The sequence below is a fragment of the Fonsecaea nubica genome, assembly GCF_001646965.1.
Source record: "Fonsecaea nubica strain CBS 269.64 chromosome Unknown Scaff27, whole genome shotgun sequence".
Taxonomy (NCBI): Eukaryota; Fungi; Ascomycota; class Eurotiomycetes; order Chaetothyriales; family Herpotrichiellaceae; genus Fonsecaea; species Fonsecaea nubica.
In genome coordinates this window covers 190,975-211,995 of record NW_019173700.1, presented here as the reverse complement: position 1 = coordinate 211,995, position 21,021 = coordinate 190,975, and the positions used below count along the sequence as shown (strand labels likewise).

Sequence of the window (21,021 nt, the reverse complement as noted above, 5' to 3'; positions counted from 1 at the left end):
GAACTTTAGTATGTAATACTTGTCACCAAGTGTCCATGCCTGAACGGCTGGCATCGCATCCTTTTCGTTGCGGATGGCTGGGACACTGCGGTTATATATCCAATCGACCAGGAATCTGAAAGCCCTACATGTATCGTCTGGGAGGATGAGCTCGTTGTTTTGCTGTTCCATCATCCCCGCCGAGAGGCAAGCTTTGAAGAAGGGGCTCACTTCGGCCATGCGCCTCTTGTGGACGTAAAACTCTTGGGTTAGCGATCCAACAACCACCTTGACGACCGGGCTTGTGTATATGCTGGAAAACTTAGCGGCCTCAAAAAGCGAGTAGAATAAGGACTCACTTATCGACCTCAAAGTCTTCGTCCAGTGTCCCACCCTCTCTGCTCCCAGTCTCTTGAATTCTCGATCCTGTGATCGATCATGGCGTTAATACAACTCACCTTTCGAGCACTGCATCCTGAGAGAAATTTTAGCTTACCTCTTCGTCTGAGTCTTGAGGCGGATCAACACGTGTGGCTGTTGACTCGAGGACAAATCTCGCACTTTCTGATGCCTGCCAATTTCGCGGTGGTGTAAGGAAAGAAAGGTGAAATGTGAGCGAAGTTAACGATTGATGTGAGCCTTCCACTCGTGTTCTTGAGAAACAAGTTGGGTCTCAACTGAACCTTGGCGAGGGGAGAAGTGAAGTGCGGCAGGAAATAAGTAGAAATGAACCATAGGGTGTATGAAGAGGTCAAGAGCATAACAAAGTGAACGGCTCCCAATATCTCATGTATGAGAGGCCTCCAGCAAACATGTTTGAGAGAGATTGCTTTCAAAGTAGGGACAGAGTCTGTTTCGACGTTAGCGAAGTACCTGGACGTTCTGTGTAGCGAATACCGTGAGGTCTGTGGTTAATACACCAGTCACTCGTGTAGATCAAAAGGTCGAAGATTGCATTGAATACAATAAAGGCTGCTTCTCGAAGCTACCTCGAAGCGCTTTTCGGGCCGTACATTATCATCAGCCCAAGTTATCGCGGCAAACGCCGTGAGTTGCGTCAACTTGAGGTCAAATTCCCATACCGCGCTTTACCCCAGACGACCACATTCGCTATCCCACGCCCTATGCATTCTGGCCCTATAGAAATTGATTCATCTGCAGTGGCTGGCCCCACAGTACGGGGCCAACACTTTTCGTCATGTCGTCGGGAGGCACAAACCACTGCCCTGGAGGGATGGTGGCAGGCATAGGAGCAAATCCTATCAGTTTCTGGTTTCCTGGTATCTCATTGTACCTCCGCCTATGTGGTTCGTTGCCTAGCTGCTTTAAAGTCAGACTTGTCGGAATTTTCATGTACTTTGGTATGTCGCAGTCGAATTCCGGGTAGTTGCCAAACATGTCTTTGTCAAAGGTGAAGGATGTGAGGTCATTCAGATGACGCCGGAATAAGTCTGACAACTGATATCTATTCGTCGATCGATTGTGAACATAACAATCGCGGAGATCGTACGGCCACACAAAGCGGAAGTGTTGAGCCAAGAGTGCCCAGAACCTGTTCGAACAGTATTTGTGGTAGTGATAGACAAATCGCTCACGAATTCCCGGCCTATGAGACAAGAGATCAGACCATGCTGGTACGGGAGGAAGACTTGAAGGGGTTGGCTCGGTCTTCACCTACCATACGAAGAAGTCGATGGCATATGCATGTTTCTGAGCCACTTGCGACGGTCTGTTGTTGATCAGCGTCGTCGCTACCAGCAAGTAGAAAGAGGTCGAAGCGGGGATGAGTGTTACCTTGGCCTATACCACGCAGGTAGGTTGGACCGATTTTTCTCTGAAGGATTGAGGTGGCACTGTATTCTGAAGTCAGATACACCTGTAACCACATTGTGGGGCGACAGCCATACCTGGAGCAGTAAATTCATAATGCAGAGGACGGCCAGGCGATCGACGTCGCGGGAGTTGGCCCATACTTTCTCGTCGACTTCCCGTAAAATGCGCCACGAAGCAGTCAAATTGACCAGGCTAGGTTCAGTCCAGCCTTCGATAACAGCGCGCACGGCGATATCGTCGGCGGTAGTGTCGTCATTCTGAAGCTTAGGCCAGTTGTGCGTCTTCCAATCCATCAACGTCTCGCTCACAAACGCCCACATGTTTGACTGCTTGTGTGGATGAATATGGTGTGAGCACGTGCACGAGGACCCACTTTCGGGGAACGAAAGAGGCATGGAAGTGGTGGCGGTTGCGGTCGTAGTGATTGTGTTACAGCTGTGGGGGCCGGACATTCCATCCATCTCAAGTGGTGTTGGCCCTAACCCCATCGGATTGAAAGTTTGCTCATCGAACATGGCATCCGGAAAGTTTAAATTGAGGCTATCATCGAGGGCAAAGCCGAATTCAGCCTCACCGTGGACGTTGCACGCAGGTCCACGCGATTGACGGCCAGCGTCGGTGCTGGATTCTACCTGGAGGTCGTCCACGGCCACCGGAGGTGATCTAGGCTGGTTGAACAGTGTAAAAGATGGGGAGGAGTCGGTGCGTTCTGGTGAGCTTTTTGTTAGTTGTCTGGTCAATATCCCCTAAAGCTGCTGCTGGCTGCAACCTACCCTTCCCCTCCACGTCGTGACGCCCATCCGACTCTTCCTCCAGGTTGATCTGAGCCAGGGAATATATCGTCGCGAGTTTGCGTTTGAGTGACCGACATTCAGTGCGCGCGCTCTCAAGCTGCTCCCTCAGCTCTCTGCAGATTTCATTGCCGGACTGGCTCGTCAGATGTGCTACCAGAGACTCTAACTCGGCGATTTTGTTCTTCGTGCGGGCTCGGGCCTGGCGCTGGCAGTGTCGGTCGGCGACTCGTTTCTTGTCACGTCGTTTGTCGCTGATCTGCTTGGGCTTGCGGACTGATAGCGGCGGACCCGTCGACAGCTGCATGGGCAGCAGGATCTCGCTGGCCATGGTCTCCATCACTGGCTGAGGCTATATTGAGAAGAATGCTGTCTCTTCTGATATCTCAATGGTGAGAGCGTCCTGACAATGGGATACTAGATGAAGCTAGGATTTAGCACACGGGGGGAATTCTGGAGAAGTCGGAAGAAGGACGCGGGGCGGTCAAGGCTTGGCTCGTAACCCTCGGCACATGCCATCATGACCATCTTGACCCTCCATCACGGATCCCCATCAAAACTCCCTCACCTCGCCCAGGTGTCACCTAAACCCAAAGCGACGTTACAAAAGCCCCCCTGCGAAAGCAAGCGAAATTTCTCAACGGGGCGAAACCTGCGGCTCGACTCTTTCGGAATGAGGCGACTAGTCAGAATGGTATTAGACTACGAAGGAGGACCGTTGTACGAGACACAACAGATCATTTGAACAGTGTTGATCCCGGTTACCTAGGGACGCAGCGAGGCAATTATTGGGTGCCTTGCAGGAGGCGTTTGGGAGGGCCGTTTCGGGGCACTGTGGTGGAGGTGGGGGTGGTGATAAGGACCCAGATAGTGATGAGTGTGGGCATCCTTATAGGGAGGCTTATAGGCGCCATTCCAGGGGTGTTGGTGAGGGCGTCAACGGCTGCACCACGCTCACAGGGAGGTTTTCTTCTGGGGGCTTTTACATTCAGTTTTCAGTCTGGATTTCTCTCTTGGTAGGTACATTGGTAGGTAGTCAATTGCCTCTAGCAGTAGTTGACACCCTACGTGACGTTGCTCACTGGTCCAGGCGTTGACGGGTGAGTGGCACAATGAATGACACCACGACTACCTAGTAGTGCCCCCAGCCGTTCTGGCTGGCGGGTGGCTGGTGCTGCTGGTGCTTCTGTGGCACTTAGGTTACAACTTCTCGATCCGCGCAACATACTCAAAGCGTTCTGTCGCAGGCACTCCCCACTCCTTTGCCAATTCATGGTATCTGTTCTTGTACCCGAGATGTTTCGACCTGACTTCAGCCGCAGTCTTCAGCTGATCTCGCCCAACTTGGTGCTTGTGAGCAGCATCTGGCCCATCTGCAATCCGAGCGAATCTGGCGTACGTCCACTGCCCAAACGGTTAGCTCGAGTCGAGACCGCTCCTCGCCAAGTGTGTCATGTGTTGTTGGAGGGTATGAGGGGGCGAATCGCCCATTCTAGACAAGAGAGAGGGGAGGGTGGCCTTACAGCTTCAGGGAGGAATGTGTGCTGCGTGAGTCCTTGTCCAGCGAACATTTGCATGCACTCATCCACAATCTTGGTCACGCCTAGAGGCACCATGATCTTCGCCTGGGCAATGGCGTATCTTCCTGCGACGTTGCCCATGAGATCCATGGTCTCTGCGGCGTTCAGAACAACCAGGCGAAGAGCGTCGATCTCCATGCGCATGTCGGCAAGCCGCTCGATATTGCTGTCGAACTCACCAATCAATTTACCCCGGGGCTTCTTTCTTACATCCGTAGCTCTGATGAGTGCATGTTCATATGCGCGCTCAGCTTGACCAAGCAGGCGCATGCTTCGATAGCATTAGTTTGAAGGCAGCATGCACTTGGAGGCCAACTCACCAATGGTGTATTCTCCCCGGCCCAAGTCGACCTTGAGCGATTTCGAATGCTCGCCCTTCTCCCAAGATGATATTTTCCGCGGGGATCCTCACATTCTCATACACATACTCACCATGCCCCTCTGGGGCGCAGTCATAGCCCATGATTGTCATGTACCGGACTGCCTTCAGTCCTGGAGTGTCCCTGGGCACAATCACGGTCGAGTGGCGCTTCCAGGGATCCGGATTGTCTGGATCAGAGCACCCCATTAGGATGTAGAACTTGACATCCTCATTTCCAATCCAGTTCCCATACAGCTTGCGACCGTTGATCACGTACTCGTTACCTTCCCGTCGAATACGGCACGAAATGTTCGTTGCGTCCGAGGCAGCAACATCAGGTTCTGTCATCGAATAGGCAGACAAACACTCTCCGTCCAAGAGAGGCTGCATCCATTTCTTCTTCTGCTCTTCCGTGCAGTATTTGGCCAAAAGCTCAATGTTGCCGGTGTCTGGCGCATGGCAGTTGAGTGTCTGGACACCCTGTCAGTACCCATCCTGATCCCTCGAACGCCTTGATCCCTACCATTGGAGCCCAGTAAACTCGGCCAAGAAGTTCACAGCAGCACGAATACTCCAGAATCGTGAGTCCGGGGCTTTCCTTGAAGTGGTTCGGTAGGAAGAGATTGAACAAGCCTTGTGCCTTTGCCTTCTTTCTCAGTTCCTTGATGTAGGGCGGCATCGCCCACCGGTTCTCCTCCAGTTGCGCCTTGACAATGTGGTCTGCCGGAATGCACTCATTTTCAACCCAATCGTATACTTTGGCAATGATATCGACTGCTTTGGGGCTCAGCTTTGTCCGGTATCCTGGCGGGATCCGAGCAAGAGACGGGTGATCTGGGATGGTGGCCATGGTGTGGGATTCCGTATTGCTGTACGAGACTCCTTGACAGTTGTGAGAGTCAGAATCCACATAGCATGAGGCTGTTGTTGGCAGTTTTGAACCAACGCTGCAAGCCCGCGGATAGCCTGACACGAGTCCTGCGAGTCTCCTAGAATGGAAGGCCGAGGTAAAGCAGCTGTGCCATTACACTTGCTCAGTTGTGGAGATGGTCTCCAATCCGGAGCCCTCGCTCCGGGCTCCGGAGAGTGACCGCGACCTCGATGCAGTCGACGTCGTTCGTGTTTGTGCCTCTAGCTGCTTGATCGGGGCACTACGCGCAGTCTGTATCTCTACTGCTGGCAATCGATCCATGTCGCATCGGCTATTGGTGCGTCCCCGACGGCAACAGCGCGTGCTAGACGGGTCGACATGGGCTCCCGGGCATGTGCCTCTTGATATAGACCTTCATGCTCGTTCCCCCAAATGTGTTCGTGCTGAAGCGGGTGATAGACGTTGATCCTTGTTTCTTTCTCGTTGCTTGCTTGCGCCAAAGATGCCTCACGCCTCGAAGATCGCGCCTCTGACCCTGCAGAAATGCAGCATCTTGGATTTTCTGTTCCCCGCCGATCGACCTGTGTCGGATAAGCCTCTCTGGATCGATGCTGCGGACACATCGCATTGGAACTCTCCAAAGAGTGCCCTGGCTTTGGCCAAGCGGTTTGGTTATGGTCTCGAGCAGTTAGGCGTTCGGTTCGAAGATAGATGCTTGCTCTTCACGCCCAATCATATCATGGTCCCAGTATCGTATTTCGGAGTGGTGGGCATTGGTGCTGCATTCTCCGGAGCAAACCCAACGTTCACTGCCAAAGGTGGGTAGAGCTTGTGAAAAGCTATGGCTTGTCCAAATGAAACATGAAGCTCATGGATCGTGGTCAGAACTGGAATATCAAATCACAGTCTTGCAGCCCAAGGTTCTGCTTGTCCATCCCACCTTGATATCGACCGCGAAGGCTGCCGCCGCCAAAGCAGCTGTTCCGGGCATGAGACTGTATGTCTTCTCGGACCGTGAGACAGGAACCATCGATGGTCTTCCGGATTGGAGGGTCATTCTCGGGACTCCCGAGCAGGGAGAGCGGTGGCAATGGAGGAAACTCCCGGGTGAAGAGGCAGTCCAGACCACTGCGGCAATCAACTTCTCGTCCGGGTATGTGAATTGACCCTGACCCAGTCTGCATATTGAAGCTCACGAGATTCTCAGCACCACCGGCCTGCCCAAGGGCGTCTGCGTATCTCATTTCAACGTCGTCTCCAATGTCAAGCAGATCAATTCTCTCTACGACTTCGAACCCTCGGAGAAATGGGCGGGATTCCTACCTCTCTACCACGCCTATGGACAGTGTTATGGCATGCTCATGGCGACAATCAACCACATCCCCATGCTCATCATCAGCAAATTCGAGTTTGTCGAGTACCTTCGCATCATCCAGGACCACAAGATCACCCGCCTCCAGACCGTTCCCCCGATCCTAATCATGTTAGACAAGAGACCAGAGACGGCAAACTACGACCTGAGCAGTGTCAAGGAGATCCTGTGCGGTGCCGCGCCTGTTTCACGGGAGCTGGAAGCCAATGTGTCAAAGAAGTTCAATGTTCGGATCACGCAGGGATGGGGCATGACTGAGACAACGTGTGCCGTGTCTGGCGTCCCGTACTACGAGAAGCACCGGACTGGCTCTGTGGGAGTTGTTATGCCCAATACCGAGGTCAAGATCATCACAGACGATGGCAGAGAGGCAAATATAGGGGAGGCGGGTGAGCTCTACGTTCGGGGCCCACAGGTCTGTCTCGGATACTGGAGAAACCCACAGGCGACGGTCGACACTTTTGACCCTGTGACTGGATGGTTGAAGAGCGGTGATATTCTCGTGATGAGCGATGACGGATGGATGTCGATCGTGGATCGGAAGAAGGTATTATACACGACGATAATCGACTTTTATCACACCCATCAGCTAACTTGACCGCGAACAGGAATTGATCAAGGTGCAGGCCCTTCAAGTGTCGCCGGCAGAAATCGAGGCCGCCTTGATAGAGCATCCCGACATTGCCGATGCGGGTGTGGTCGGCGTCACCTTTGACGACGGCGAATGGCCCCGGGCTTACGTGGCACTGAAGGAAGAATCTCGCGGGAAAGTCACCGAGAAGGAGGTCCAGGAGTGGCTGAACCCCCGTGTGTCGAAGCACAAGCGTCTTGTCGGAGGCGTGGCGTTCATCCCTGAGGTCCCTCGTCTGCCGAGCGGCAAGATTCAGCGGAAAGTCATGAAGGAATGGGCGAAGCGGGACTCGATGACGCTGTCCACGTCGAGACCGAAGCTTTGATGAACACGAACCGCGAGTCCAAAGGGGGGTTCTACTTTAGGGCAGGAGTGCGCCAGAAAATGTGATGGGTTTTCGTCAGAGCAGGATATATTTCACGGGTTACTTGGCTTGTATTTGGTCATCGTTTATAGCGTTGTGATAATGATCAGCTATGCCATACTGCCCAACTTGTAGGGCAGGCCAGAGCTCAACCCACCGTCCACGGCCCATACCTGGCCATTGACATAGCTGGCTTCATCCGAGCCCAGGAATAGCGCGACCCTCGCAATCTCGTCGGCCACGGCGCCGCGTCGAAGAGGACACAGCTGCCCAACCTTGTGAAGCGTGCCTCTCTCTCGGGCTGGACCATAGAAGACGGGCTCCGTCATACCAGAGTGCGTCATGCCCGGCGCAATGGCGTTGCATCTGATATTGCGTCCCGCGTACTGGAAACAGGCCGTCTGCACGAGATTCACCACCGCGCTCTTCGCGGCGCTGTAATCTGTGCTGCCGCCGTTCGAGCGGAGACCGGCCGTTGAAGAGGTGGCAATGATCGAACCACTCGAGTAGGGCTTGTCTTTGCTGGTCACCTGCATGGCAGGGCCGGCGTGTTTGATGGCTAGGAAGACACTGTGGCCCATCATGTTCATGTCTGCGATCAGATATGGGAGCAGCACGTGGCGCGAGACCTACCTGGTCAAGTTCGTCCTTATTGTCCGCTCAAATTCCTCGACCTCGATGTCCCACACTTCCTTCCACGTGCCCGAGTTTGCGGCGTTGGCAAAGAACACGTCCAGTCGTCCGTACGTCTCGAGAGCGTGGGCCACAACGGCCTTGACCCCGGCCTCGTCTCCTGCGTCAAACTTTCGCGCATGGACGGCGACCTTGGGGTAGAGTTCATTCATCTCCTCCACGTGCAGGTTCAGGTAATCGTCCATGTAGTCACAGATGTAGACTGCCCGGGCACCATTCCTGGCAAACTGGTGCGCCGTTGCTCGGCCCATACCCAGGGGCGAGTTGCACCCCGTGATAATGACCACTTTGCCCTGAGTGCGTCTGGCATATTCCTCTTTCGTCAGACCCGTTCCCCATCTCTCTCGACCAGGGGGGCTGTACGAGTACGAATACTCGTAACGAGGTACGGCAGGGGGGTTGGAGGGGGGGTTTCAGCCTCTGGAACTCACTGTCCTACTGAATCTCCAGCCCTTCGGGCAACCCGGGGCATTCCTTTGTATGTCCCTTCATCGATGATTGGAGGTTGCGCAATCTGCCCGCTGAGCTGTTCCAGGCGCCTCTTGGGCGTTGTGACTGTCGACATGGTGACCTAGTGGACGACGAAAGACTTGACGCCTTTGTCCCGGGCGAAAGGATAATTGTCAATTGTCCGAGGATATTAGAAATTCCACCTCTTCATCCTGACCTGGTGACCTTTTGATGACCAGATTCCTCGGTATCTGCGTGCTTCATCGTTCGTGTGGCGTTCCGTGAGGGGCTTTCATGAACCTAGGCTGAACGAGATAGACTGCCTGACTCGTGGCGCGCTGACTTTTTAGGGTTTCGAAAAAAAACAAGAATCCCAGAGAAACGGATTTCGGTTTCCATAGCTTCAGGCGAACCCACTCTTGGAGCGACGGTTTTCTTGTTTCCCCGTGCGGCCCGTGGTACGAGAGGATACTTGCGACTCGGCAGGTTCCTTGGGGCGCCCAGGGCGTCAGGGATGGCCTGGAGTTAGTTATTAATTGCTCGGAGGTACTTGAAGGTACCCCAGATGGGGGTCACGAGGCTGTCACTGTCAAACTTTCCTGCCCCTCCTTGGCCCCTAAAAGGAACGTCCCACAATAAGGCACCAAACAAGGGTTCTCAAACAATACTGGTTGAAGAGAAATTACTTTCTTGCTTTAGCTACGGCCTAGGTTCAGCCTATAGACCTCCTCCATCCATCCTCCTAGAACACGGCTATCGCATTCGGAGGGCTCGCAATCCCTCCTGGTGTGTTCAGTGGAGAGCTGGTGATGAAGAAACTCCATCTTTGCTGCCTCTCACACTCGGCCGCCAACGCCTCCAAATCCCACAACTCCCCCAGTGGCATACCCCAGAGTGCAAGAATGAAGTCGTGAAGACCTGATACAAGAGAGTCAGCGCGGGAAAGAGTGAGGAGTCGCCGAGTTGGACTTACACCATGGTAGCTGTGGTGGCCACGCTTCAAAGCCAATGGCATCACCACCAACAGCTGCAAAATGAGAGTTCCAAATCCACTCGACGACCTCCTCTGAACCATCGACTCCCACGTACTCGGAGCCGTTCTTGACCTTGGCGATCCGCTCTTCCGGGGAGTGTTCGTTGTACCATTTGATCCAGCCCGACCTGACAAGCAAGATATCCCCGGGGCGCAAGACCACGTTTTCTTCTTTGGCGATGTCCTTCAAAACGTCCAGGGTAATACGGTGCCGGGTCATGGCATCATACGTAATGTTGTGGCGAGCCGCATAGGCAACATAGTCGAGGAGCACGCCTCTACCGACAATGCCTCCGCGCTTGCTCCAGTCTTGCGAGGACGAGGTCAAAATACAAGGCTGGATAAAAGTCAAAACAGGTCCCAGGTGTCACTTACGGTCAATCCCAATACGGTTTGTGTTCAAGAGCTCGTCATGGTGTATGCGATTATAGTACAATCCCGTCCCGCTATGGCCCCAGTGTCCTGGCAAGGGCATGTGTGAGCTTCACTGCATTGACAAGGGTGGTGATTCCGTGGGTGGAATACTTAGACCATCCCATTGACTCCCCGACTGAGTGTTAATGCTAATCTCATCGTCGTATGAATACCAGGGAGACCCTTTGGCCCGCCAGTCGGTGATGTTAATGGTCGGCTTGATGCGGTCGAATCCCGGCTCATGAACGTGGTCAATTGGCCAACTATGCGAGTCAACAGAGGGCGGTCATCAGGCTTCAGCCCTACCACATCAGAGGTACCTCGACGTACTTGAGAACGACACTCTTGCCGGTTTGGATCTCTTCTCGGGCTTTGATCACCGCTTCGGGTGTAAGGAGATTCAATGTACCTATCTCGTCTCGAACGCCATCCTTGTCGAACAGGCCCCAAGCGCAGCCATGTGGCATGCCCTCTACGGCTGGCAGATCTTTCCACGACGGCAGCTTGACCTCAGACATGGCGAGCCGGCAAGAGCGCGAGATGGGCGGCAACCGAAGTCTTCACAAGTTCACAGACTCCCAATCCTCCCGGCCTTCTACTGTTCCGCTTATGAATTCCTGCATGGCGACCAATTCCTGGGCGGCGAGTCGCGCGTTGGCGATGTCCACGAGCAGGGATGTCAGGAAGCCCTGACGCTGATAACAATATGCAACTCGCTCGATTCTTTGACGCCCCGCCCCATGGGTACCCATGGGCACCCATAGGCACTCACAGACACCCGTGACCGGGTGGATCAGTCTGACTCGCACCCAGAGAGTAAGACACTTATTTCCCCACAGGTGCCCGCTCCCGCGGATGCATCTAAGGGCACACCATGCACACGCTATGCAAGCACCATCCAAACACCAAGTGGGACCGCTAGAGCGGGAAGCCCTTCGCCTGGGGAAGTCCGCCCCCCCAGCTTCATATACAAGTACTGCTCTAAACCTCGGGCAAAGTCTCTCATCAATCTCGAGCGCGACTTGACTGGATCAAGGGAATACTGCAGCACCCAGTTGTACACTGCCAGCAGCTGCCCAAAATGCCACATATTGCGGGCGTCAAGAAGCAAAAGATCAACGCGTACAATGTGTTGTTGCTGTGCTTCATTGGCCTTGGGTCATTGACCTATGGTTACACAGCCTCGATCATTGGGACAACCCTGGGTTCGTATCATCCTGCTCAGCCTGAGCTCTGATGCTGAAACTGACACTCTCTACTCACCAGGTCAGCCATCTTTCATCGCGTATTTCGATCTCGCCACCCGAAGCAATGGAACAGACCTGATCAGTACTATGAACGGTCTGTTCCAGACCGGCGGTACTATTGGGACGTGGTTGCTCCCCTACGTTGCTGATCGATGGGGCCGTAAATGGGCTATTGTCTTGGTAAGGCTGAGTTGTTGGTCATTCATGGTGTTTGTGCAAAGCTGACCATCTGGTACAGCCAGCAGTTATTGCACTCATCTCGGGGGCCTTCTTAGCCGGCAGCACCAATATTGGCGAGTTCTTGCTCTTTCGATTTTTTGCAGGCGCCGGGGCGTTTATGATCCTCGCCGCCGTACCGGTCTGTCCATTCTCCCGCTCTCTCTGTTACATGTCCTGGACTCATGATTTTACTTAGATTTGGATGTCGGAAGTCGTGCCAGTCGATCTGAGAGGTGCTCTGGTTGACGTCCATGCCGTCTTTCTCATTCTCGGCTATACCATCCAGGGGTGGGTTGGCTTTGGCTTCTACTTCTGGGATGGAGGCGAGGATACGTGGAGACCTCCTCTGGCTCTTCAATGTGCCTGGCCTCTGTTCCTACTTTGTGGCATTTACTGGGTGCCCGAGTCGGTATGTTATCATCCAACGTGCGGATGAATCGAGAACTGACCAGATGGGAATCTCTAGCCCCGGTGGCTGGTCATGCAAGGCCGCATCGATGAAGCCAAGGAGATCCTCTTCAAACTGCATTCTGATCCCAACGACCCGGACAACGAGTTCGCGAATGCCGAGTATTACCAGATCCAGAAGCAGATCGCCATCGACAAGACCCTGGGCAACTCGTGGATGCACATGCTGAAAAAGCCATCGTACCGAAAACGATGCCTGCTCGCCATCGGGACTACCAGCATCATTCAGTGCTCTGGCGTGCTGGTCATCAACAGTAAGCTGTCTTTTGAGGATTCTTCTGGGTCGATCCGAACTGACTTTTTGTGTAAGACTACGGTCCGACATTGTATGCCAACCTCGGATTCAGTCCTGTCAAACAATTGCTCTATCCTGCCGGATGGCTCACCCTCACCCTCGGTATCAACATCATGGCGATGGCCCTGGTAGACCGGTTCCCTCGGAATCTCTACATGGGTTTCGGAGTGTTGGGATGCATGGTCACGCTTATCATCGAGGCCGCTCTGGTGGCAGAGTTCGTGCCATCCGACAATCAATCAGCCCTTCTCGCGGCTGTGGCCATGTTTTACATCTTCCAGATCTTTTACGGATTCTGCCTCGATGGTATGCCTGTCCTATCTCTGCGTATTAAGAAGACTTGCACTAAACGACCTTCTGTGATTTAGGCACTCAGTTCAGCTACCTCAATGAGCTGTTCCCTAGCCACATCCGAGCCAAGGGTGTCTGTTTGGGAGTCTCGATGATCTCGCTCATGAACATCATCTGGCTCCAAGCTGCCCCAACTGCTTTCAAGTAAGCCTGTCCCTAGCCCCTTAAGTGACCGTTTTACTCACCAAAAGGACAGGACCGTTGGGTGGAAGTTCTACCTCGCATTCATCATTCCCGGCACGATTGGTGGAGTCATCATGCTCTTCTTCTTCCCGGATACCAAGGGTATGCCCCTGGAAGAAATTGCCGCCATTTTTGGAGACGCCGATGAGGTGGCCATCTATCAACGCGAGATTGAGATCGACCACGTCACCCACACTGTCGTCACCCACGAACATGGTGGCGAGAAGACCACGGCACCTGTTGTCACGGAGAATCTCAAGACGGCCGACGACACTGTTTGAACGAATGAGCGAGGATGTGATTTACTTGATCGGTGTTGGCTAACGACGACGACTTTTAATCGACAGACCGACTTTTGCTGTGCATCAGGTACTCACAGAACTCGAATGATGGATTTCGAGTTGGTAGATACACAAAGATGATGGATGGAAGCTGCAGCATACTTGGTTGGACGTTGTACTGGAATACCCATGTAGTTCTTGATTTGGCGCCGATAATATAGTTGTGTGATTGAGGACCTCGTCCTGGGGGTGCGTCCAGTTTCTTCCTGTAGCCATATCCCCATAATAGCACGCTTAACAGTGAGAGTCTCTTACTTACATACGCCCACTCAGCCACCGTAACCAGACGTCCAGCCCAATATCTAGCGTATTCTGGTCAAAGAGGGGCCACTGGGATTTTTGCTCGACTGAAAGATCCGAGGCATTTTAGCCAAGGATCCTGGATATTTCCATCTTGTGCAGTGAGCCCAAGGAGGAGGAATATAAGTATAAGGTCTTTTTGAGCTCGATCCCTCAAACCCTTCATTATTTCTTACATCGTCTATTGGGACTGCCCACAAAATCCTCGCACGGGATGAGGCAGCCGATCGACAAGGCGTCGTTGGAACGCTATCTCGAACAACATGTCCCTGAGATAAAAGTCCCGATCACAATCCGACAGGTATGTATGTACTGTGTGTACTGTGTGTACCGCGTACGCAGAGGAGAGACGGGGAGGAAGGACACGATACATTTCATGGACTCCCTTCCCTTCCGTTTTCTCCTCTCCCTTCCTCGTCTCTCTTCTGCTCACACTTCCTTCCCCAATCGCCTCGCTTCTCTCTTCCACACCCAGAAACGACGCTGACAGCGAAAACAGTTCGAATACGGCCAGTCGAACCCGACGTACCGCCTGACGGACCGGCACGGCCGCGACTTTGTGCTGCGCAAGAAACCACCGGGAAAACTGCTCACGACGGCCGCGCACCAGGTCGAGCGCGAGTTCCGCGTCATCTCGGCGCTCAACCACTCCCCAGGGATCCCCGTGCCCAGGGCGTACTGCCTGTGCGAGGACGTCGGCGTCGTCGGCACGCCCTTTTACATCATGGAGTTCCTGGACGGGAGGATCTTCAAGGAGGCGTATATCCCCGGGGTGTCGGCCGAGGAGAGGAGTCTTATGTACGTTGCCGTACCGTTTTCACTTATTTCCTAGAGGGAGTGGTCAGGGAGCACATGGCCTTCTTTCTATCCTACCTATGAACCCTATATCACCACCACTCTGTCCCTGACACCGATACCGTTACTGATACTAATACCCACGGGGCAAAAGGTGGAAAGAGGCCGTACAGACCCTCGCGCGCCTGCACGGCGTCGACCCCGCCGCCGTCGGCCTCACCAACACCACCACCACCGGCGCCGCCAACTTTGGCCAACCGCGCGGTTTCTACGCGCGCCAGATCCGCACGCTCAAGCGGCTCGACGCGTCGTACTCGCAGGTCCGGGACGTCGAGACGGGCGAGGCCGTGGGCCGGATTCCGGGCATGGACGAGATGGTGGCGTTTTTCGAGGACCAAGGCAGTGCTCCCCAGGACCGCGGCGCCATCACCCACGGCGACTACAAGATCGATAACTTGGTGTTTCACAAGACGAAGCCCGTCATTATTGGTATTCTCGAGTGAGTTTTCTTTTCGTATTTTTATGCGCGGCATGAAAACCCTTCCGGTTGTTGGCTGTAGAACTGTATCCTTTTCCTCCTTTGAGTTATAGCTTTGTGGCACTTCCTATCCACGCCCCCCACAAAAGAGAAGAAACTATGTGATATTCATACCAAGAAAGCAAAGACCTAGACAAGGCTAACCAGATTTCCGCGCGGCCATGCGTCTCATACAGCTGGGAAATCGCCACAGTCGGCCACCCGCTCTCGGACCTAAGCAACCTGACCATGCCGTGGACGGTGACACAGGGATTCACCGACATCAAGACACACGCGCACCCAGCGTTCGCCGGGGCCGACGCCGCCACCAGCCCGCCCGGCCTGCCCACCAAGCAACAGTGTCTGGACTGGTACCGCGAGGTGGCCGGGTGGGACCCCCGCGGCGACATGGCGTGGTCCGACGCCTTTGCCGTGTTCCGCACGGGCGTCATGATCCAGGGCATCGCCGCGCGGTGGGCCGTCAGGCAGTCGAGCGGCGAGGGGTCGTCGTCCGCCGAGCTCGCCCTCGAGAGATTCCCCTACTCGCGCGCCGCGTTGAGCATGGTCAGAGAGTTGAAACGCCGTGCTCAGCAGGGACGACAGAGTCAGGGAGAGAGGAACAAGAAGAGGGCTGTGCTGTGACGTGACGTGACGGGTTCGCCGTTGCGAAGCGCGGATATGGGACATAAATATGCATGTGTATATCTCTCCTGGAGTTTCATCCACCATCTCGACCAAGGCTGCGTGAGGTGATTGTGAGAACAAGGGTCAGCGCACAGCCAAGTGCAGCAGAGCACAGTGGATAAGGCAGATAGAGATGAAGGAGAAGGAGTGGTTCGAGCCGAAAGGGACAAAAGCAAGGGAGTTTTAGCTAGCTAGCTATCGAGGAAGGTATATAGATCGTTACCTCCCTTGTCCTTAGCCTTGTCCTTGTCGTCCGCAGACTGCCGCGTTTGACGCGTGAGCCGATTGATGAGCGATTGATGCTTTTGTTTTCAGCGACTGGATTCTCAACCATATCATGAAAAGGAGACAAGAAGGCAAGAAAGATGAGGGAAAAGAGAAAGAGAGACATAGAGGGAGAGAAAAGGGGGACAAAGGAACCCGCTGTTTCGCTACACTGCTTGGGCACACTGCTTGTCGCATGCATGCATGTACTGTAAATCCTATAACAGCAACCATAATCAGTCCCACAGAAACATATCGCTGCATCGCCGTATTGTCATATCGCCATATCGCTAAACAAGGGTCCTCGAAACACCCTGGCAAGGAATTTGATAAAAACAACTCGCTCGCTCACTTATCTCCTCCTGTCCTGTCCTCCTCTGTATACCTGGGTACCTAGGCAGTCCCCAGTCTGAATGGAATCCGGCGGGTGGATGTTGCGCTCTTTGATTGTCTGGACAGAAGGTCCTTAGACTGAGCATCTTCGAGAGCGACAGAGAGGGTTGGTTGTTGGTGGGCGTCGGCGTTGGTACTGATGTTGGTGTTATCGGAGACATTGAGGTGGGTGAAAAACGAGAGCCAGCTCAATCATAGCCACCTAGGTATGTGGATAGAATCATGACCAATGTCTTCCTTTCTCTTCTTGTCCTTTTCCAGGCGAACGAACCGAGGAAAAAGAGGCGATATCGTCACGGAAGGACGCTAAGGTTGATCAGGTCCCGTCGTGTCCTCGGGGTCGTCTCTCTCGCACTTCTGCCGACCTTCATGGACATGGTAGACGCAACCTCCGATCTTGAAATACTCTGGCGGCGGACGGTCGACTGGGTCGGCAAAGCGCCAGAACATTTCCAACCGCAGCTGCGGGCTGTTCATGACCCGGTCCATCACGGCCACCGACGTGCCGTCTTGGTCGGTGCGGGCAGGGACGGGGCGGTCCCTCACAATGTCCCTCTGGCCGTCGTCGTCGCCGTCGGCATCGCGGGCCGATTTGAATTTCATCGGTGTCTTCAAGATCTCATGGAACAGCGTGTCGAGCAGCAACCGGCGCAGCTCGCACCCCTCAGGCGTGTTGTCCCAGATGTGCATGACGACGTCGGCGTCGAGGGTCAACGGCGACAGCTCGACGCGGAACCAGTCGACCACGGCATTCTGCAGGTCGTACATGAGGAACTTGACGGCGGCGTTGTACGCGCGTATCATGTCCCGCCACTTGGGATCTTGGGGCAGCCGGCCCGAGTACAGCCACTCGACGATCAAGGCAAAGTCCTCCGGGTCGTCTTCTGGCAAGGTGATGGATTTTTCCTCCTCCTCGCGCATCCCCGCGTGTAGACACTTGTTGAAGAAGATGCTCTTACACAGAACGCTCTCGTGCACCAGGTGTGCCACATTGTTCGGCCCAACAACGACGGTGATGATGTCGTCCGTGGTGGTGAAACTGATCCGTAGTCCCTCGTTGGTTAGCACAGAAGTCTCTCTCAGTTTCTCATTGAGTTGGGAGGAGGGAGACGGCGTCTTCTCTCTTCTCTCTTGTCTCTGGGTTTCTCTCGTACCTTCTCTTCTTTCCTTGGCTATCCTCAAGGTTGACCTTAGCAGGACGCTTGAGCGGGAGCATATTGACGAGAAGATGAAAAGGTTATCGAGGCGTCGGACAATCTTTTGACAAACAAGTGTGTCCGGACACGTTGGTAAGTATATCCTTGTTGAATTGCGGCGCTACGGGGGAAGAAACAGACCAAGGCAAATGAGATGGAGGAAAGCAGGAGTCACTTCATCATGAATGCAGCAAAGTCGATCCCGGGGGTCGGGGGGTTCCTCAATATATTTGTTGAGAAGGTGCGTTTCACCCTTTGTGTGTCTGAGGTTGTGGTGATGGTGAGGCTGCGGTGCGCCTCAAACAGTCCAAGTTGTGGCTGGTCTGTGCGACATGACGATATAGTTAGTCCAAAATATCCTCCCGATTTGGGATTCATTCTCAACCACGAGACGAGGCTGCGTTTCTGGTCAGCTTGATGCCTACAAAGTACCTCGTAATACAGCAATATATGTTTAATCCTGGCGGGCTCAAGCCATCAAGATCCTTCCACAAGTCGTGTATCGTCGAGAATCATTACATAGTCGGTCCATAAACCCCACTGATCTGCGAAGATCCTGATTCTAGGATAAAAAAGGGGAAAACCTTGTTGTATCGTCCCTCACTTGCATTGCCTGGCGTCTTCGTGGAGATGGTAAACGCAGCCAACAAGTGAAGCAGGATTGGTAGGGATTCGGCTCCCAGTCCGGCCGCTGAGGTCGAACATCTTCCACATCAACGCCGTCGTCAGCTCCGCGTTCGTCTCGACAATCTCCTCGAATGCGGCGGCACAGGCATCCACTGTATTGGTGCTGCCCCGTCTGTATTTTTCTGGGGCTTTCGCGATCTGATAATGTACCTGGTCCACCAACAGCTTGCGAAGTTGTGACCCCTCTGCCACCCTCCCCCAAGCCCACAGCACATTCCTCAGACCCGAACAGTTGGCCACCCTGAAGCGATCGACAATGGCATTCTGAAGAGCGGGCATGCCATACTTGTCGGCGAGAACGTATGCGTTGATCAGGACACCTCCTGGGCGTCGCAAGTGGTCCAGGCGACCGGTGTACATCCACTCGGCCAACACACCGAATGCCCTCGGGTCGTCGTCCCAGAGAGTGACTTCATTCTCCTGTGCCTCTTTCATACCTCCGCGAAGGCACTTGTCGAAGAAAGAGCATTGTGACACCAATATTTTCTTGTGGATCCCGAATTTCACCTTCTCCTCGCCGACCGTGACTAGGACAATATCTTCGAAAGAGTAGATTTCGGTGCTGACGACGTTAGTTTCTGGGATCTTTTTTTTTGGCGATGTTCAAGCAGCTCACCCTTCAGAACTGTCCTTGCCGACTACTGGACCGGGGTCTTTGCCTGGGGATTCATCGCCGCCACCCTGCCACGTGGGATTGTCGCCGTCAAACATGCTTGCACTGGCTTTAGCTGGCACGTGGCTGGGGTTTTTATTTGCGTTCTGGGTGTGCTCGGACACTGGTTCTGGGTATTCTTCTCCGATTTCATCCAGGTGATCCTCCTATGTTTCTGGAGGTGATGGGACCTTGAGTTCTTCAGCTCACTGTGAAGGAGCACATGCGTCAGAGGAAAGAGGAGTGTCAATGTCGCGAACTAGAGGCAATGGCGTGGGCTGATGCAGAGTAAGAAGGGCCAGGAAAAGAGAGTGATGAGAGAGATTCTAGGTGGATTGGGAAATATGTAGATTCCCACCAAGATACTTCCACAGCGAACAAACAGACAATATTTCCCGGCCCTGCGGTCTCAAAGTGAGGCAGACTATAGGACAACTAGGACAACCCATCTCTCGTGCCATTCAGCAGTATAACGAGGTTCTCTGAATTCGGGTGATAGCTGCATTGGAGGACCGGTGCGCGAATGTTCCTCACCTTATCCAGGGGCTTGAAACGTACTGTATGTCTCGAGGGGTTGGAGATACCAGGTTGACCCTTTAGGTTGAACAAAGTGGCAAGGCTCCTTCAAAGAATGCTTACACCTCTTGAGCTCCAAACTCGCCCCTGGTGACTTCGTCCGATGCACCCTCAGCAGGCTCAGCTTCTTCAGGCCAAGCGAGCAAGAGCAAGCCATCCGGCTAATGCTGTAAGTGGCTCAGGTTTTTCTTCGTATTACAAGATGGTACTTCTGGGATTTCCATACAATGGCACATGCGAACACAACCATCTCGATTTTCCACGAGCTTTTATGTTCCCTTCCCAGTCGTTTCATACCATTAGACTCTAGTATCGTAGAGTGAGTTGCATATCCACTCGAGGAGCAGTTTAGATCAGATGCTTCGACCTGGATAACAACACATGTGAGCACTGATCAAAGACTGCAACATAAGACAAGAGAAAAACAAACCTGAAGTAAGCCCGCAGATATACGACCTGCCACGCTCCGAGGCCCACCAACATTCCCATCGTCCCAAAGGCAAACCATTTGACCCTCTCATTCGTGCTCTCATTGGTATCCCGTAGCTTTTGTTCTCTGATTCGGAGATACTCCATCTCTTGGACAATCTCATTGACTGTCTCCTCTATTCTTCGCAGATCCGCTTCCACAGGCTTGAGCTTTTCGTTGGCTTGGATCGCGGACCAGTCCCGAGCGTCCGCGCCAATATCGATGTCGAGTTCAACATGGCGGGTGGGGTTGGGAACAGCAGCTACATCCGCTTGTTAGTCCTCATACTGCAATTCTACCGAACATGATGGACTTGGATAATAGGGCAACTCACATCGACCAGTCAACGTGTTCTCAAAGCATACATCGAACGCGGTATCCGCCAAACTTGTAAACGCCATTCTCTTCTCACCCGCAACATCCTTAGGTCGACCGTAATCGTTCCCCACAGCGTCTTTGATGTGCATGTTAACCATCTGTCCATCGCCTCTGCTGCCGCTCACAATTGCTGTGACCACGACGAGGGTATCCTTTGTGACAAAGTTGCGTATGCACCGTTCATTTTTGGCACTGTGTCCTGGTTGGGCCACGAGGTCAAATTTGAGTGCCGAAGAAAGGTAAGGGTATAGGAGGAGGGAGAGGAAGAAGACTGCGAGGCGCTTCATCGTGCAGACGGACAACCACTCTGGTTGACGACAAAGTGCGCAACGGAACACTGAAACGGAAAACAAACCAAAGCCGCGCTGCGGCTCCGGGAATGAGAAAACGGGTGTTGCAAGGAGGCGAGAAGAAAGCGTGTAGGAAGTTGTTTAGAATTGGTAGCCCTGGAGACTGAAATTCATTCAATGTTCAGGAGTGGCAGAAACTGTGTACAAAACTGGAATCACGTGGGCGGTGAGAATGCAGCCCCTTTTCCAACAAACCCTGGCCGGACACGTTGGCACTATCGTATTAGTGAAGCACGCGACTTGCAATAAAGGGGATATTTTACATAAGTTAAAGATGTTGTGTA

The 21,021-nt window shown here is 53.6% G+C and overlaps 9 protein-coding genes across 9 annotated transcripts; 3 read left to right on the top strand and 6 right to left on the bottom strand.

Moving 5' to 3' along the window:
• Nucleotides 1–1,116: 1,116 nt before the first annotated feature.
• On the bottom strand, nucleotides 1,117–2,934 carry AYO20_04950 (hypothetical protein; the record flags this gene model as incomplete). Its single annotated transcript, XM_022643244.1, has 4 exons — nucleotides 1,117–1,585; nucleotides 1,658–1,779; nucleotides 1,887–2,521; nucleotides 2,586–2,934. The coding sequence occupies 4 exons, from the start codon at nucleotides 2,932–2,934 to the stop codon at nucleotides 1,117–1,119; spliced, it is 1,575 nt and encodes a 524-aa protein (XP_022500812.1).
• Nucleotides 2,935–3,803: 869 nt separating this feature from the next.
• On the bottom strand, nucleotides 3,804–5,394 carry AYO20_04949 (hypothetical protein; the record flags this gene model as incomplete). The annotated part of the gene is made up of 4 exons (XM_022643243.1): nucleotides 3,804–4,007; nucleotides 4,127–4,454; nucleotides 4,504–5,015; nucleotides 5,068–5,394. 4 exons carry the CDS (start codon nucleotides 5,392–5,394, stop codon nucleotides 3,804–3,806), a joined length of 1,371 nt encoding a protein of 456 aa, XP_022500811.1.
• A 523-nt stretch (nucleotides 5,395–5,917) lies between these two features.
• On the top strand, nucleotides 5,918–7,743 carry AYO20_04948 (hypothetical protein; the record flags this gene model as incomplete). The annotated part of the gene is made up of 4 exons (XM_022643242.1): nucleotides 5,918–6,233; nucleotides 6,322–6,568; nucleotides 6,623–7,334; nucleotides 7,396–7,743. The coding sequence occupies 4 exons, from the start codon at nucleotides 5,918–5,920 to the stop codon at nucleotides 7,741–7,743; spliced, it is 1,623 nt and encodes a 540-aa protein (XP_022500810.1).
• Nucleotides 7,744–7,892: 149 nt separating this feature from the next.
• On the bottom strand, nucleotides 7,893–9,040 carry AYO20_04947 (hypothetical protein; the record flags this gene model as incomplete). The annotated part of the gene is made up of 3 exons (XM_022643241.1): nucleotides 7,893–8,352; nucleotides 8,416–8,832; nucleotides 8,907–9,040. 3 exons carry the CDS (start codon nucleotides 9,038–9,040, stop codon nucleotides 7,893–7,895), a joined length of 1,011 nt encoding a protein of 336 aa, XP_022500809.1.
• A 627-nt stretch (nucleotides 9,041–9,667) lies between these two features.
• On the bottom strand, nucleotides 9,668–10,890 carry AYO20_04946 (hypothetical protein; the record flags this gene model as incomplete). Its single annotated transcript, XM_022643240.1, has 5 exons — nucleotides 9,668–9,843; nucleotides 9,899–10,267; nucleotides 10,334–10,420; nucleotides 10,484–10,635; nucleotides 10,703–10,890. 5 exons carry the CDS (start codon nucleotides 10,888–10,890, stop codon nucleotides 9,668–9,670), a joined length of 972 nt encoding a protein of 323 aa, XP_022500808.1.
• Nucleotides 10,891–11,453: 563 nt separating this feature from the next.
• On the top strand, nucleotides 11,454–13,416 carry AYO20_04945 (hypothetical protein; the record flags this gene model as incomplete). The annotated part of the gene is made up of 8 exons (XM_022643239.1): nucleotides 11,454–11,577; nucleotides 11,639–11,799; nucleotides 11,858–11,977; nucleotides 12,035–12,247; nucleotides 12,305–12,560; nucleotides 12,617–12,907; nucleotides 12,970–13,096; nucleotides 13,149–13,416. The coding sequence occupies 8 exons, from the start codon at nucleotides 11,454–11,456 to the stop codon at nucleotides 13,414–13,416; spliced, it is 1,560 nt and encodes a 519-aa protein (XP_022500807.1).
• A 574-nt stretch (nucleotides 13,417–13,990) lies between these two features.
• Nucleotides 13,991–15,730, top strand: AYO20_04944 (hypothetical protein; the record flags this gene model as incomplete). Its single annotated transcript, XM_022643238.1, has 4 exons — nucleotides 13,991–14,077; nucleotides 14,276–14,574; nucleotides 14,726–15,070; nucleotides 15,286–15,730. 4 exons carry the CDS (start codon nucleotides 13,991–13,993, stop codon nucleotides 15,728–15,730), a joined length of 1,176 nt encoding a protein of 391 aa, XP_022500806.1.
• A 1,005-nt stretch (nucleotides 15,731–16,735) lies between these two features.
• AYO20_04943 (hypothetical protein) lies at nucleotides 16,736–17,645 on the bottom strand (the record flags this gene model as incomplete). Its single annotated transcript, XM_022643237.1, has 2 exons — nucleotides 16,736–17,468; nucleotides 17,584–17,645. 2 exons carry the CDS (start codon nucleotides 17,643–17,645, stop codon nucleotides 16,736–16,738), a joined length of 795 nt encoding a protein of 264 aa, XP_022500805.1.
• A 580-nt stretch (nucleotides 17,646–18,225) lies between these two features.
• Nucleotides 18,226–20,674, bottom strand: AYO20_04942 (hypothetical protein; the record flags this gene model as incomplete). The annotated part of the gene is made up of 4 exons (XM_022643236.1): nucleotides 18,226–18,874; nucleotides 18,929–19,131; nucleotides 19,994–20,271; nucleotides 20,344–20,674. The coding sequence occupies 4 exons, from the start codon at nucleotides 20,672–20,674 to the stop codon at nucleotides 18,226–18,228; spliced, it is 1,461 nt and encodes a 486-aa protein (XP_022500804.1).
• Nucleotides 20,675–21,021: the final 347 nt, after the last annotated feature.